The 15,710-nt window shown below is 37.5% G+C and overlaps 1 protein-coding gene across 1 annotated transcript in view; it reads left to right on the forward strand.

Moving 5' to 3' along the window:
- Window positions 1-6,690, forward strand: part of LOC118816665 (RAS guanyl-releasing protein 2-like) — a 47,243-nt gene extending 40,553 nt beyond the window's left edge. Inside the window, exons 14-17 of the mRNA XM_036583180.1 lie at window positions 135-171; window positions 2,186-2,344; window positions 4,777-4,840; window positions 4,941-6,690. Of these exons, the coding sequence (XP_036439073.1) occupies window positions 135-171; window positions 2,186-2,344; window positions 4,777-4,835 (255 nt within the window). The 3' untranslated portion in view covers window positions 4,836-4,840; window positions 4,941-6,690. The remainder of the gene's footprint in view (window positions 1-134; window positions 172-2,185; window positions 2,345-4,776; window positions 4,841-4,940) is intronic.
- The last annotated feature ends 9,020 nt before the right edge of the window (window positions 6,691-15,710 follow it).

Here is a 15,710-nt window from a genome sequence, read left to right on the forward strand (position 1 = left end):
ATCCCTTGCTTTGCTCTCCTCAAATTAATAAAACACAATTCAGTTTAAATGTACTCTCTGTTTGACCGTTTTTTAAATAAAAAAATTCATTAATTACTGCAAGAAAATCAGTTAAGTTCTTCTTTTCTTCCTAGATATGGGGCTTTTATAAGCAAGGATACAAGTGTAAAGGTAAGAGAGACAGTACATTGTCCGAAACATAACTGCGAAGATTAACCGTGAGACTTCTGAACGAACTGTTGCTTCCCTAGCTTTATTAAGCCTCTCTCTCTTTTTCTCTTTCTGACTCACCTGCTCTCTGTGTCTATAATAAGCAGTGTGCGTGCTGACATAGGCACACTGTGCCTTCCCCATTAGCAGTACTGAGAGAGACAGACAAGCTCATTTAAAAAGGGTTCAGCCCAGAGTAGACTGTCCTCAACAAATTTAGTCTTAGTGTGTGCAAATGCAGACGAGCTAGAATAGCTGATGTTGACATTTCACTGACTACAGAAATGAGTATGCATTACTATATAAGTATGCATGACTTTGTAGAAAGAGTATAATTGACCTATTCATGCTCCACACACAAATGAATGTATTCATAGCTACTGTTGCTAGGTTGGAAAGCTTTACAAAATGTTGGGACAAATTCCATTCAGCAGAATGAGAAATTGTATCACCATACATAAAAACTTAACATCTTTTGGAATTCGCCAGTTTAACTAATAAATAAGCTATTCACATGAGTTGTAGATTTGAAGAGCACAGCAGCAGTTCTTGGTCATTATTCAGCCAATCCACGTAGCATTTTGATTTCTATGAGCCAGTCAGAACTAACATAATATCTGCAGTGTCTTCTTGAATATTTCAAGCAGGTATTCATGTACCCTGATTTTTGTCAGATGACAGAATGAGTTTATTTCTGTATTGAAGTAGAACGTGTTGATTTCTTTGGCTGAGCTGCTAAGGAACGGTCAACAAATTGAGTTTCAGTACAGTACACCTGCAAGCGCAAATCATCAAGGTCAAAGCACAACATGTAAATATTTAGTAATAGGATACTTATGAGCAAGCATAGGCCTTTATTCTGAATATAGAATGCAAATGATAGGCAGTCAGTTTTTTGAATGACCTCAATTTATAATGATTGTTTATGAGAGTTCTTAAAAGATGTTGTCTACCAGATGTTGTACTGATCTTCTGTACTTGATAGGGTAAGCAAAAGATTTGTAACAAATATATCACAATGCATAAAAGGTGCAACATTTTCTCACATGCATTATGTTTTGTAGTATTTTGGTTTTAGTATACAAGATTGCTTAGTTTTCATTAATGTTTTCTCCTGGGGACAATGTATCATTTATTTAAAATTTTATTTATTTTGTATGCATGTGAAAGGTCATGCTGTTGAAATTACTTGTAGTAATTTTTTGGTTCAGTAATTGAGTGAATGTAGGCATGATGACAAATGGGTCCTTGCAGTTTGCTGTCTGCCTAGTTTTGATTAGTTACAACATAATCCTGCTCAGTAGTGTTGCACTTAAAACTGGACACTCAACTTTAAGTGGTGGCCCTCAACGAAGATCACTTCAGTTTTCATTAGATAAAATTTGTATTGTAAAGCTTGTCTAAGCTTGTGCAACAGTTGCTATGAAAACAGTTGTGGGCGGAGCATGCTGCTTTTTTGTGTGTTCAATATTTACATTTTCATTTCACTTTCCTCAGCCTGTTATCTCTACTCATCTCACAATCTTCCATCCTCCACTTTCTTTCCTTCATTTTTCTCAGGCTCTCCCTCCATCTCCAAACTCATGCTGGTGTCCATTACGCTAGGTGTGTGTGTGTGCCAGTGTGCATGCATCTGCCGTGTGTGTAAAAGCACATTCCTTTCTCCAGTACTTCTGGACTTCTGCCCCACGTTTCTGCGTGCGCTGGTGCCTTCATCACTCCCTCGTTCTTCCTCTCATCTTCCCCCTCTTCGTGCACCTATCCATCTCTTTCCTTTTGTCTCTCCTCCATCTCTGCATTAAATTTTCTACGTTCCCCCTTTTCTCTCCTCATCACACCATTTAGCTGTCCATGTTAAACCTCTTATCCTCTCTACCTTTTCCTCTCTCTTTCCCCTCTCTCCTCGTGGTTCTGTTCCTCCAACACCCACTCCCCACTCCCTCCCTCGTTATGCCCCTCTGCTCCCCTTCTTCAGTATGTGGTGTGAACTGTCACAAGGCATGTCGCTCGCGATTGGCAGTGGAGTGTCGAAAAAGGACGAAAAGCATCAGTCACGAAACTCCACCTGCACTACAAGCTCGGTCTTACAGCTTCCCACCTCCATCTAACACACCAGTCAATCTTCAGAACACAGGTATGTGCAAACACACACACACACACACACATTCTCACATGTACACTACTGTTCAAAGGTTTGGAACCACTAGTCGTAATAATCTTTAAAATCAATAGTAACCTCCACAATATGGATTGAAATATTGTATTAGGAGTGTAATAATACATGAAACCTTGTATCTCCTTTTATTTCATGATGAATGGACCAGTAGAAATAGTCCAAAATAACAGAATTTGGTATCATTAAATAAACTTATTTTAAAAAATAAGAATCCTTTTTTAGAATCATCTGCAGCTACAGTCCTTATTTTCACAGCTTCACTTATTCGAAACCCATGATGTTCATCATATTAGAATTACTTTCTTGTTTTATCTGCAATAACGTTGGTTTCATATTATTGAAAACAGTGATTCCAGTCTTTTGAATGGTTGCACACATGCAGATGTATACACACACAAACTTTTACATGCTTACACACATATTCATACATGCTTATAATTATGGACACACATACCGACACATGCACAAAACATACACACAACAAACATACAGTCGCACTAGAGATGGCACAGTACCACTTTTTTTCACTTAAGATGAGCTTTTAAATGTAGGCTATCATGCTGGGACCATTCAAACACTCTACTACCCCACAAGAAGAAACTCACAGCTAATATCAGCACATCACACAGTGTGAGTGATTTGCTATTTTAGGATAGGATTTGTTACAGGATTGGATCACATTCATTCATTATCTCCCATATCCAATCCAGCATTTTCTGCTGATGTCAGCCTGGTGCCTGGTATTGGATCAGTGCCACATTGTAAAGAATTGCTGTAAATTTACAGTGGAAACACTGCAGTGACATACTGTATTCCTTAAATACAGCCGATTGCTGTAAAATTGTCCAGAAAGTAAAAATTTAGATTTTACACTAATAGGCTGTTTGCAGAGCATGTTAGGAAAATGGGCTGTACTTTGTTAGTTAGTATTTCGGTTTTGTTATTTTTTTCTTAATTAAATTTTATTTCTTTATCTACAGTTAGTTTCGCATGATTTTATTTTTTATTTAATATGTTATTCTTACCCCAAAGATACATTTGAATTTATTTTATGTTTTGTTATTCCCACCATGATAGTGTTTTTCTTTTACTGAACTAGACCTTCGTGATAGGGCAGTGTAATCGGATATTGTTGGTGATTGACAGTTAACTCGATGCCGATGTCCAGACAGGTTAGGGTAGTTTTTAAAAGATGTTTGTGTACTCAGCATTATATTACGTTTCATTAATACAGACAATTAAAAAAAAAGCATATAAACTAAAAATAGAATAGAAAGAGGGTCAGAGCTGCAGCGGAATGCGTGGTTGGGGGCGATATAATCGTCAATCTTTTTTTTTTAACTAGAAAGTACTGTGCTAATTATTTTAGATATCGCTTAGGCCTACACCCAACTAAATCATCCTATCCTTTCCTGTATAATTGAAAGGTATTTTGGCCAAATAGGACAAAAAAAATGATGTTTTGTGTCACACACATTGCACCCACATATACAAGCCACAGATACACAGGCCTGTAGGAGCTGTCAAGACACAGGTGATTCAGTATGTTTAATTGCTTCCTTGTCCTTGTATGAGGGTTGACTATGTGTGTTTGTGTGTGTGTGGGTGTGTGGGTGTGTCTGTAAATTGGCTCCAGAAAGTTTCCTATCACCCAGCAACAGCTAGCTTCATCTGTCACCCACAAGATCCTCTTTCTATTTCCAGCTAGCTTCTCATCAGCCTAGCTTCATGTCAAATTAGTGGTTTAGCTGTACGCTCCTGTACAACAGATAACGCCAGCAGTGTGACAAAGCAGTACAATAAGATGGTTCATTATGCAGTTGTGGCTCATCTCGTACATTCTCTTGCGGTTTGTGAGAGCGATTCAGGAAAGGCAACAACAGTGTGAAGGTAATCCAAATAGATATTTACATTGAGCTTGACAATAGAGGCTGGTATCATCAGTAATAATAAAAGCATGCTGTAATTTTATATAGTTTCTCAGCTCACTGAAACAAGCAGAGAAATTCTATGGAAAATGGGGATTCTAGACTTTAAATTTGCAAATACAAGAGATAATTTATTACGATTATTGTTGTCGGTAGTCTTGTTTTGTGGAAAGATAGGCCATTCTTCTGTTTTTGCCACATTTTTTTATCATTTCCTTTATCAAAACAAGTGTAAAAAGGTCAGCAGTGCAAAGTCAAACCTTTCGATACAGGATTTGTTGGTAACTGGTTACATAATTTGATGTCATTCATAAGAAAGGTATTGCAGAATGACAGTAATAACACGACTTCAAAGGGTTAACAGAGAAAATAGGTGAACAGTCATGCACTGGTTGAGTCTCTCTCTCTCCCTCTCTCTCTCTCTCTCTCTCTCTCTCTCTCTCTCTCTCTCTCTCTCTCTAGTGATTGCAGAGGAGGATATGGAGGCAGCGGGGGAAGGAGGGTTTGATGTTCACCTATAATCCGGGTACATTACACTTTCCACAGTTTCATAGATGTCTAATGCAGACATCTTTTGTGCCTGTGCACTACGTGCTGTGTTAACCATTTCATTCATTTGATTGCAGATGTGCAGCATAGCATCATGTAAACAAGCAACAACAAACCAAGGAACAACCACTAACCCCCAGTGCACTGACAGAATGCTCAGTTAGCATGCTAGATGTTTAGGGGTTTAGCTTAATCAGGGTTTGTGGTTTCTAGGTTGGCCGAAGATTTACAGCGAAAAAGGCTCAGCCTCTGCAACTTCAAACTTGATCTTTATCATCCTGAGAACATGTAAAACGGTGAGAAAAAAAAACGAACATTGACCTGACGTGGGTACAAGGGACATTTCCATCACAGTTGGTCTGTTAGTAGTTAGGCTTTGGCATGCAATTCCTTCACGATGAAGAGAGTTTAAGTGTCCATCAGCTCCACACACAGAATCTCCAACACAAGACATCCGCATGCTGCCATCTTCTGGATGAAAACTGCAAGTGAAGTACAGACCAGGTGCTCATCCCTCACTCGTCCTTTCCCTTGAATGTGATCTCTCAATATTTTTAAATACGTTATCTAGTTGTTATTTGCATTGCTGTGCAAAGTTGCATCTCCTTTTCAACTCTTTTATATTTCAAGTTTAAAAAATGCTGTGGACTGTAAAAGTCTGTTTAATCTAGTGGAAGACAGTGGGCTAAGCCCATTTACTAAATAAACAGAAGGCTGTCTCTAATTTGTGGTCTTGTTGAAAGATGTCAGTAAATTTCTGTATATTAGGGGGAAAATCCTTTAATTGTACGTCACTTTAGAACTCCCAAGGTGCTGAGATATTCAGAGCTTGATGTTTAAACTGCTCAGCTTGTGTTTTGTAATTGTGAGTCACTGTTGACTGTATTTGTGATTTTTTTTTTTGTGCAGGAAAATGCAAAACGTATATATATTTAAAACCAGCTGTGTAAAAAAACAAATCAAGTTAGTGTAAAACAATAAGTTAGTGTAATATAGACATTTTAACAAGTCGAAGCACATTTTAGAAAGACCACTGTAGCCTATGTGAAAGTCTGAATGATATTTTTAAGGTTTATCTTGATATAGCTGTATATTTTCTATTAGTTGTCATAAGATTAACATATGAAAACGCTTCCAGAACTCTTCCAATAACTGAACCATGAATGTAGAAAACCCAGTTGATATTGTCCTGAGAAATGTGTTTCTGTAAATATTAAGTATATTGTATCTTTTTCACGTTTGTGTTGTAACCCTGTTGTATTTCAAGTGCACTGATATTGCCAAATATGCTAAATGTTAAATGTCTGTTTTTCTTTTCTTTGGGCATGCACAACAAGCATTTTTATACCACTAATATTAATCTACAGTGCTGTGCATTTATGTAATTTTCAGTCAAAGCAGCCAGAAAGTACTGCTTACTCATCTTTCAGCTTCAGGAAACATGTTTAACAGAAAATTACAGAGAAGCCTCAACAACTAATTACAGTATCCAGTTTTTCAATATTATTTGTGTCCACCCTTGACCTTATTATCGCTTCCATTCTTTTCAGGAGACTTGCTTTCAGTTTTTCTAAGAAATCTGCAGGGATATTTTTCCACACCTCCAAAGTTCAGCCTTAGAACTTGGTTGTGTTTTTTGCTTCTCAAAATCCAAGGAATCCCAAATGCATTCAGTGATGTTGATGTCTGGACTCTGGGGTGGTCAGTTAGTTCCACGAACTCCAGTGGCTTCTGTATTTGATTTGCAAATGTTCCTCCTTTTTTGTCTATTTCCTTTTTTCAGTAACGGCTTCTTGACTACTACACATCCTTTCAGCATTGAGTTGTCTTCTCACAGTGGAAAGATGGACAGAAACGCCTGTGGACTTTTTCTCTGTCTTTTAGTAAACTCCAGTTTTGGAAATTGTTGTTTTTCACCTATTTTTCTTTGACTTTTCCCTTCCTTGTGCAAGTACTTACTTAGAGTACTTTATGACCAATTTCTGAAAATTAAATAAATGACATGTGGCTGCACAGTAGTATTCATACATATATAAACTAACTGGCCCCTTCACTAAGTACACTTCCTTGTATTTACACTCTTTGTCCATTTTACAAGCATATAGGTGCACTTTTAGTTCTACAGTTACAGACTGTAGTTTATCTGTTTCTGTGCATACTATGTTAGACCCACTTTACCCTGTTCTTCAGTGATCAGAGCCCCCACAGTACCCACAGAGCAGATATTCTATGGGTGATGCATTCAGAGGATGCCTTTGAGTGAATGTTTTTGGTTAGTCGACTATTCTCAGTCCAGCAGTGACACAGAGGTGTTTAAAAACTTCAGCAGCACTGCTGTGTCTGATCCACTCGTACCAGCACAACACACAGTAAGACATCACCAGCACATCAGTGTCACTGCAGTACTGAGAATGATCCACCACCCAAATAATACCTGCTCTGTGGTGGTCCTGTGGGGGTCCTGACCCTTGATGAATGGGTTTGTGGAAGCTAACAAATTGGAGAAAACTGTGGACAGCCATCTGTAATTGTAGAACTACAAGGTGAATGTGTGTATCTGTGATGTTTTAATGACGTGCTTTCTGCAGTGTCTTGCTCTGGTAATGACAGAACTTAAGATGCTGTTATTGTATTCTGTTCAGATGTTCGTTTTGTCTCAATAGGTGAGATGTCCAACTTAAAAATGAATGGTCAGCTCAGTCAGGTGCTGTTATCTTCCGCTCTCTCTTTTTCACATATATAAACAGGTAAAAAAAAACTGCAGGCACATCTAGCACATTAGGCCTACACGTATTGTTTTATTGCTGCAATGCAGCTTGGAAAAATGTATTTCCATAACCACAGAGTAATTTCTTTTAATGACAAGGACCTCATGCTCTGCCTTAATGACTGATTAATTATAGATTTGTGCATAAAGGGCACAGTTAGTACTCAAAAGGTACATTCCACTTTCTCGAAACAGTGATTTGTTTCAAGGAAAAAAGTACAAAGCATTGCAGGAATATAAAATAGCCAATGAATTACTCTTTAGTTTATAGTAGTCAATTAACAAAGCCAAGCCACTGCTTAGTCTAATGTGAGTGTGACTGATGAAAGCTACTCTCATGCTGACTTAAATGGAGAGTTTGTCTGTTTTATAAGTCAAATCGTTAAAGCTTTGTAAGCAGAAGGCGCAACCTAGCAATGCAGTAATGGCACTGCATGAATTTCAAAGCACTAAGTGGGTTTGAATACATTATGTACTCCTGTAAGCTATTCATTCCTTTATTTTTGTCCGCCTATTCAGTTTCTGTAAAAACATTGTTGACTGTCAGCTGTTGCAAACGCACCTTCATGTTTGGAGAATGTGAATCAGACTAATGAATGGATAAACTGCAGAATAAACACCCATTAAAGATCCATTAATTCAGGCCTTTAAAGCACCACATCGATATTTATTTCGTTCTAAATGCATGTTTATCTTTTGGATGGTTCTGATACAGCTCGCTCTTTTTTTATTGCTGAGATTCATTAAAGTGCTCCAGTTTTTGAATTCTTTCACCCTTGCTGCCTTCCCGCCGACATTTAGCTGCTGCATTGAACGACGCTCTATTGATTTGAATAGGCCGAAAGGAGGCAGATCGAAGAATAATTCAGCTAATTATGTGATGAATACAAGACGAAGTTCACGTCGGATTGTTAGAGTCGGAACGGTGCAACCTTGATGGGAGTCTGTTTGCTAAGGACAGTGAGAATAGCTCCTTTAAAAGCTTGGCTCGAAAAAGACTTGCTTGTGGGCCTTTGAGAGCGCTATGTCCAGACGTCTTTAACTGCAGGTTTATTTTACAGTTGTTAGTCATAAAGAAATATGTGGCACAAATAAGCTAATATGGCTAATGGTGAATGGAAGTTAGTATGTAGCAATTAGCATCATGTTATTTGCATGATGCTAATTGGTAGCTGTTTTTATTTAGTGTTAGCGACATTAGCTTTTTTAACCTTTCTTTTAAATTGTAGAATTCAGTAGCCTCTGAATTATCTGGTAATTACTATGAGACTAATGCATGAAATTTGTAGCAGCCACCAGTTAGCATGATCTGATATCCTGAATGCTAATTGGTGGTTTTTCTGACTTCTCCTTTAAATTCACTGTGGAATTGGGTGAATGTCTGTGTAACAATGCATGTTTCTTTCACCAGCATTCAGAGCAGCCTGATTGGATGAAAAGAATGTATCACCACCATCAGAACATTCCTCTGTGCACTCTGGGAAGAGGCCTTTGATAGAACCTGATTGTCTCAGCGCAGTAGACTCCTCTGGGGAGATGACGCTTACTCCAGTTGAGTTATTCCTGTTCACATCTTTATCCCTTTCAGAATGTATCGATTCATATTGCACAGTCGTCTCATGAACCTGTTGGAGCTTCCTTGATATGCCATCACTGTCTTAAGCTGAATTACAGCCAGTGCACTTTTATCAGTACACTTTTGGTGGTGCTGTTGAGCTTCAAGAAATGTGATGGCGACAAATCAGTGATGTCAGTTCTTTTGTAACCTTGCAATTATCTGAGATCCCCTTGCAGAAACGTCAGGCAAATAACAGACAAATGGGTGAATGTTCTCTCACATAGACAGAAAGGCAGGGATTCGAAGGAACGCTTAAAGCATAAGTGAAACATATCTATTATAATCTCTATTATGACTAAATCTGCTTTCTTGACTGCGTATGGTGACAGTCTGATAACACAGTCAACTCTAAAATATTAATATTAAACTCAAGATCAAAGTTGTTTTAATTAAAGACTTTGTCATAATGTAGCATTAGTCTGAGAAGTACTTCTTGCAACATGCACATACATCGTTGCACCTAAAATGAACTGTTTTTCCGTTCAAAGCGCAATATAATCCAGACAGGACTGTTATACAAATTCTTTCTCTTATAGTCACAGACATGTACTCTATTCAGTGGCCTAATTATTTTTTTTTTGTGACATGACTCATATACTCCAGTGACTAATAGTTCGCTGTTGGTGATCTGTAGCCTATGCCTTAGATCACTATACTAACACTACAAATGAGAATAGCAGCTTTTAACATGCAGGGAAGCATGTTGGCTATATGGCTGATGTTTTTCAGTATGTGATTTTGTAAGAATAGTGTAGGGCTTTTTAACTTATTTCAAGACATTATTGCTTATAGTTAGTCAGCTTATCAAGTAAAATGTGAAATTACTTTACTGGCACTCTGCTAAAAATAATATCTTGGCAATGTTGTAGGCAATTTAGCTATTATGTCTCAATATTAAATTGTGGAGTATTGATTATTCACCCATTCCTATTTTTACTTATTTTGAGTAATTCCATGAAGTGAAATTATCTTACTGCACTGACAACTTTGTTTCAGGAAATAATGCTTGAAGGAAGCAAATTGATTGCTGGATTGGTCTTATAATAGAATTATAACCATCTCATATTGGGAAAAATCAAATACATTGCCTACATTTGACATATTTTCATTTTTTAGCACAAGTCAAAAAGGGAAACATTACGATGGTTTTAGGTCAAATCAATGTCACATCATTTGATCAACAGCCAGCAGATACTAAGACTGATGCCTGAGGCTAACAGAGTAAGACATTTGTGCTTGCCTTGACTTGGTTGCCATACAGCGGTCAAAAATAAGCACCCTGGAGTGCAGGCATGACTCTCCATTGTCATGACAACACCCTGCCCCATGTCCAATGGCATCGTGAGTTGTAAAGTGTCGACGTGATTTGTGATGGCCACATCTCGCAATCAGTCCACACACACACAGTGAGCTAGAGCCATGCCCGCTGGTTATCATTGAACTTAAAGCAGTAGAGTGGCATGATAAAATATTAATACCCAGCAAGTCCATTTCAGTAAATCTGTTATCATTTCATGTCATTTACTGGCATCTCTAATGATATGTCAGCTTCACGCTGTGTGTGGAGTAAGTTTGCCACTTGCCATAGCACGGCATAAATAGTGGTATGTGTTAACACACCCTGCATGTAGTATAACTGGTAGAAGTTTTACAACCTCAATTAAATAATTAAATAATTGATTTTTTCATATATAACATAACTGTTTATTACAGCCTCCATTATTCCATTTTTTCAAAGAAATCTGCAGGTATATTCTTCCTCCAAAGTTCAGTCTTAGAAGTTGCTTACATTTTCTGCTTCTCACAGTCCAAGTAATCCCAAACCAGTTTAAGTATTGTTTATCTAATGGGGACAGTTTTGGTGGTCAACCATGTTTTTGCACGGTTCTTAAGAGTCTCATTTTACTCTATATCCTTTAATACTTGCATCTAATGGTACTTTTTGGTTGGAAATTAAATAAATGAAGGCATTCATCACTCATATTCTGCACAGCAGTTTGGTTTGACCACACCAAGCACAACAAAATGTATAGAATTAATGGGTGAATTCAGAAACAGACTTTTGAGCATGGGTGCATGAAGAGCATATATTTTTCAGGTTTAAAGGTTAGGAACCCCCTACCTCCCTTCTGATGATGTGTGAGGAACTTTTGAGAAAGTGCAAGCACTTTCAGGTGGATACCTGAAGGCGAGCTGCTTGAAATGTTAGCTGGCTAATGCAGAAAGGAAACAGATAGCCAGTGGGACTGTTAGGAAGCTGAATATCACATCTGTGTTTATTAGCCTATACATGGCTCCATACCTCTATGATAGCATTCAGGATTTCTTGACCCCTTAAATGGCCAGGGCCCACCAGCAGGCCCAAAGCTTTTAAACACTTCTATAACCTAAGAATATCTTAGTCAGTTTGCACTGAAGTCCCTGTAGTTACTGAATAATAACCCTTAGTATGTAATAGGCCTGGACTTTTATGGGGTTAATCGTGATAAAGGTGTTCCCAGTGGCTGTATTTGTGTAATGCATGATTGGTATTGTAGTGAGAAAACATTGATAGACAAAAACACAAAAAGGATACAAAATCATGAATTCTGTCAAAGCAATGTAGCTTAGGGAAGCAATGCTGCACTACAAGATACTGCACAGAGCAACATGTAACTTGAGTGCTAGTTTTATGCTGCAATGCTCCTTGAATTGAAAATGTCACATATACTTTTGTTTTTGCTGACATTCAAACCTTTACATTTTGATCAATTCTCAATTTCAATTCAAAATTGTCCACCACTAAGTATAACAGACTCGGGTTCTCCTTTTGCAATGATCCACCTTCTTTTCCATTTTTGTTGAGTATTAAAAAGCTTCTATTTCTGCCCAGAGGTTCAAGCACTCATATTTCAGTTTTCTAGCCTTTCATCAGTCAGGACATTTATAATCACTGTGTTTAACCAACCCAAGCCTGCAAGTATAGCTCTCTGTTTCCAACCTCTGACCAGAAAAAGAGAGAGAAAGAAGGAGAGAGCGAGAGAAAGTAGGCAGCTGTTGCAGAAGGCAGAAAATGATACTCTGCTGGTGCCTCAGAGAGGAATGACACTTAATCAATGCAGAATCCTGCCAGGCAGGAACACTGCACATATTTAATATTCCTGTGGATGGAGGGAGGAAGGGAGGGACGGGTAGAGGGAAGAAAGGAAGGAAGAGAACGAGTGAGAATGTGCAGCAGCCCAGGGTTTGAGTGGCAGGTGGGTAGATTGCATCTCCTGAGAGAGAGAGGGATCTTTGATAGCGCAGCCGCAGTTATCTATTTACAGCCCTGCTACAGGCTCACATACAGACTTAGAGAGGGAGCGATGAGTGATGGTTGCTTCAAGGTGAATATAATAGATTTCTTGAGATTTTAATACAATCAGATTTATTGTCATCAGATCAAAATAAAGGTTCCTGACTCTTGGCTTGGGTGTGTGGTTCTTAGAAGTAAAACATTTAATGCAGTACAGTGCATTAAAACACCCCTGTAATGCACTTATCAAGCCTTAATAAGCCAATAGCAGATAATTATCAGGAGGCTTATTACTATGTTATAACTGGTAACTATGACTTTGGTATGTTGAGAGAACCTTTATATGCATATTATATATCATAATCGTCAGCACAAAATGTCAGTCTTCCATTTATGATGCTTGTATTAAGCCTTAAAAAGCCAGCAACTGGAAATAAACTTAACAAGCCAACTTTAACTTAGCTAGTGGCCCATTACTAACGTATTAAGCAGGATTTAAGCTTTTTCCAGAGCACATTTAATTTGCTCTTATTAAGCCTTATTGAGACCGGGAAAGAGTCTCAATATTAAGGAATACCAAGGAAAAGTAAAGATTTGATGTTTCTTTGTAGTTCGGTTCACATACATTATACATTATAATAATAATTAATGTATAATATAAGCCTATCAACCTGTCTTAGTTCAACTGTGCATTTTGACTTTTGGAAGCAAATGGTGGCTTATTACCTATGACTGCCTCAATAAGGCTTAATCAAAGCATCACAAGCTCTTTGAAGTTCACCTAATTCTCCCTAGTTATTGCTTAATAATGTAATATTAAGCAGCTGTTTTTAATTATCAGCTACTGATTTGTCGAATCTTAATAATTGCATTATAAGGGTATTATAATGTTCTCCTTTACTGATGTGCTGCCAAACATTTCATATTTTGTATATTTTCATATACATTTGATATGTATAGAATCTTTGCATATTGTAAAGACTTCTTAACACATCTACATCCACCCACTAAAAGGTTTTTTAGGGCATCAAAAGTGGTTCTTCTGTGGTATCACTCTAGAACCAATTTTGGCACTTTTATTTTTAAGAGTATAACAATATACTGTACATTATCTGTGAAAAATTACATACTGTGAGAAATTTAAATCTATTGTAATGCTACTATACATCCTGAACATCTATTTCTAGGCTTATGATAATGAAAAAGGGTTCTGCCCTCATGTACTCATAGCGTGTGAATCAGTAGTGGGGTATACTGACCACAGCTGTTGGAATTTTGCCAGTTGATTGGTTATCCACATGTCTATGGGTATGCACTTCTGTGCAACAGGCCTGATGGAAAACTTGTGAATGCTTTGCGAACCCTGACTGAGTCTTGAGGAGCAAGAAATAGTCTCTGAACTATCTCCGGAAAAAAGTTCAAAGCATTACATCATTAAAAAACATTCAATCGTTTTCCTTGAAGCATTTCATACCTTTTAATTAAGATATTCTTGTATGTTTGCCAACACATTCTAAATTTGTGGTGAGAGGGTTTGTTTTGGTTGTAGCCAAAAAAGGTTGACTTACCTTACACATCATGCTAACATGACATCAGTCTGGTTGGTTATTTTGCATATGAAACAGGCCATTCCTGTTAAAGTTGGTGGTTCTTGGCCACGTTAAGAGACAAAACCCACCAGACTCACTGACAGTAAACACAGTGTTATATTGTACAGCATTAGTGGATCCTCTGTTTTTCTATTAATATTTCTAATCAATATCAAAATCCATTAAATTGGATAAAAAAGAAATCTAAGAAGAAAGCAATACTTTATTTACTTGAAATCAAAAAACCAAAAAGTTAAATCAACTTGTGTTCAACGTTTTAATTTATGCCAGCTCAAGTTTTTGTTACACAGTTTTTAAGTTAATTTAACTTATCCAGACTTACAGTGTATTGTTAGCTTCCGTAAGGTTATTGCAATTTCAGCAGCTTCAACAGATCATAAAAATGTGAATGGTCAAAATAGACTGTTGTGATTTAAAACTGTATCACTAATATGCCTCTTAGTCTCTTTCAGAGGGTCTCTTATTTCCCATCTTATGTGGAAGCCGCTATCAAACAAAATTAATTAATCAGTTAATTCAGATGTGAATGTTTCAAAACGTTGTAAGAGTAACTTAGTTACAGTCAATGCTTACTGTCAGACTCTGCCTTGTGTTTGACTGTTGATATTGATATTTCAATTCTGGGGGCTTGAAGACATGCAGGTTAAGATTTTTGTATTGTTTACAGCTCAGTTGCCACACCAACCTGTGCAGTATTTAATTAGACCTCTGAAGAATCATGACTGTTTAACATTTTTTTTTCAGATTACTTTTGACAAAAATTGTGCCATCGTAAAATATTTGATTCATGTAGAAACTATAAACACATTAAGTAAATTCAGCACATTACTTTGTCTGTGTAGATTTGTCCAGTGTGTGCAGTGATGGTCATCTCCATCAAAATCCAATACGGCAAAGGGTCAGAAACCTTGACTTATTTAATTTCCAGTTAAACTGCCATTATGTAGTAAGTAATCAATTAAGTTATTCATTTCTCAGGAGCTTTTTCTGAAGAGATTGGATATGAGATGATCCACTTGAACGATGAAGGGGACACTCAATGGAAGATAAATAAAAACAGGACTTTCCTTGACTCCTAACAACGTGGTAGACCACCAAAACTGTCCCCATCATATAAACAGCACTGAAGAGAGAGAGGAGAAAATCAAGCTCTAGTCTTGATTCAGATCTAAAAAACATCCACAGGTGTTTCTGTACATCCTTCCACTGTGAGAAGACACTCAATGAGTCTGAAAGGATGTGTAGCTGTCAAGAAGATCTTACTGAGAAAAGGAAATCAGAAACCGCTGGTGTTTTCAGAACAGTGGGCTGACCACCTCAGAGTCCAGACCTCAGCATCACTGGATGTGTTTGTGTTTGGGATTGCTTGGATTGTAGGAAGCAGAAAATGCAACCACATTCTAAGACTGAACTTTGGAAATTCAAGGAACACCTATATTTGCAACTCATACTTGATTACTGTGTGTGTGTGTGTGTATATATATATATATATATATATATACACACCCACACAATATTATTATTTTCAGTGTGGTAGTATCTGTGGTTTGGCAGACAGTGGACCTCACTCCATCTCTG

This window comes from Colossoma macropomum, unplaced genomic scaffold, assembly GCF_904425465.1.
Source record: "Colossoma macropomum unplaced genomic scaffold, Colossoma_macropomum, whole genome shotgun sequence".
Lineage (NCBI taxonomy): Eukaryota > Metazoa > Chordata > Actinopteri > Characiformes > Serrasalmidae > Colossoma > Colossoma macropomum.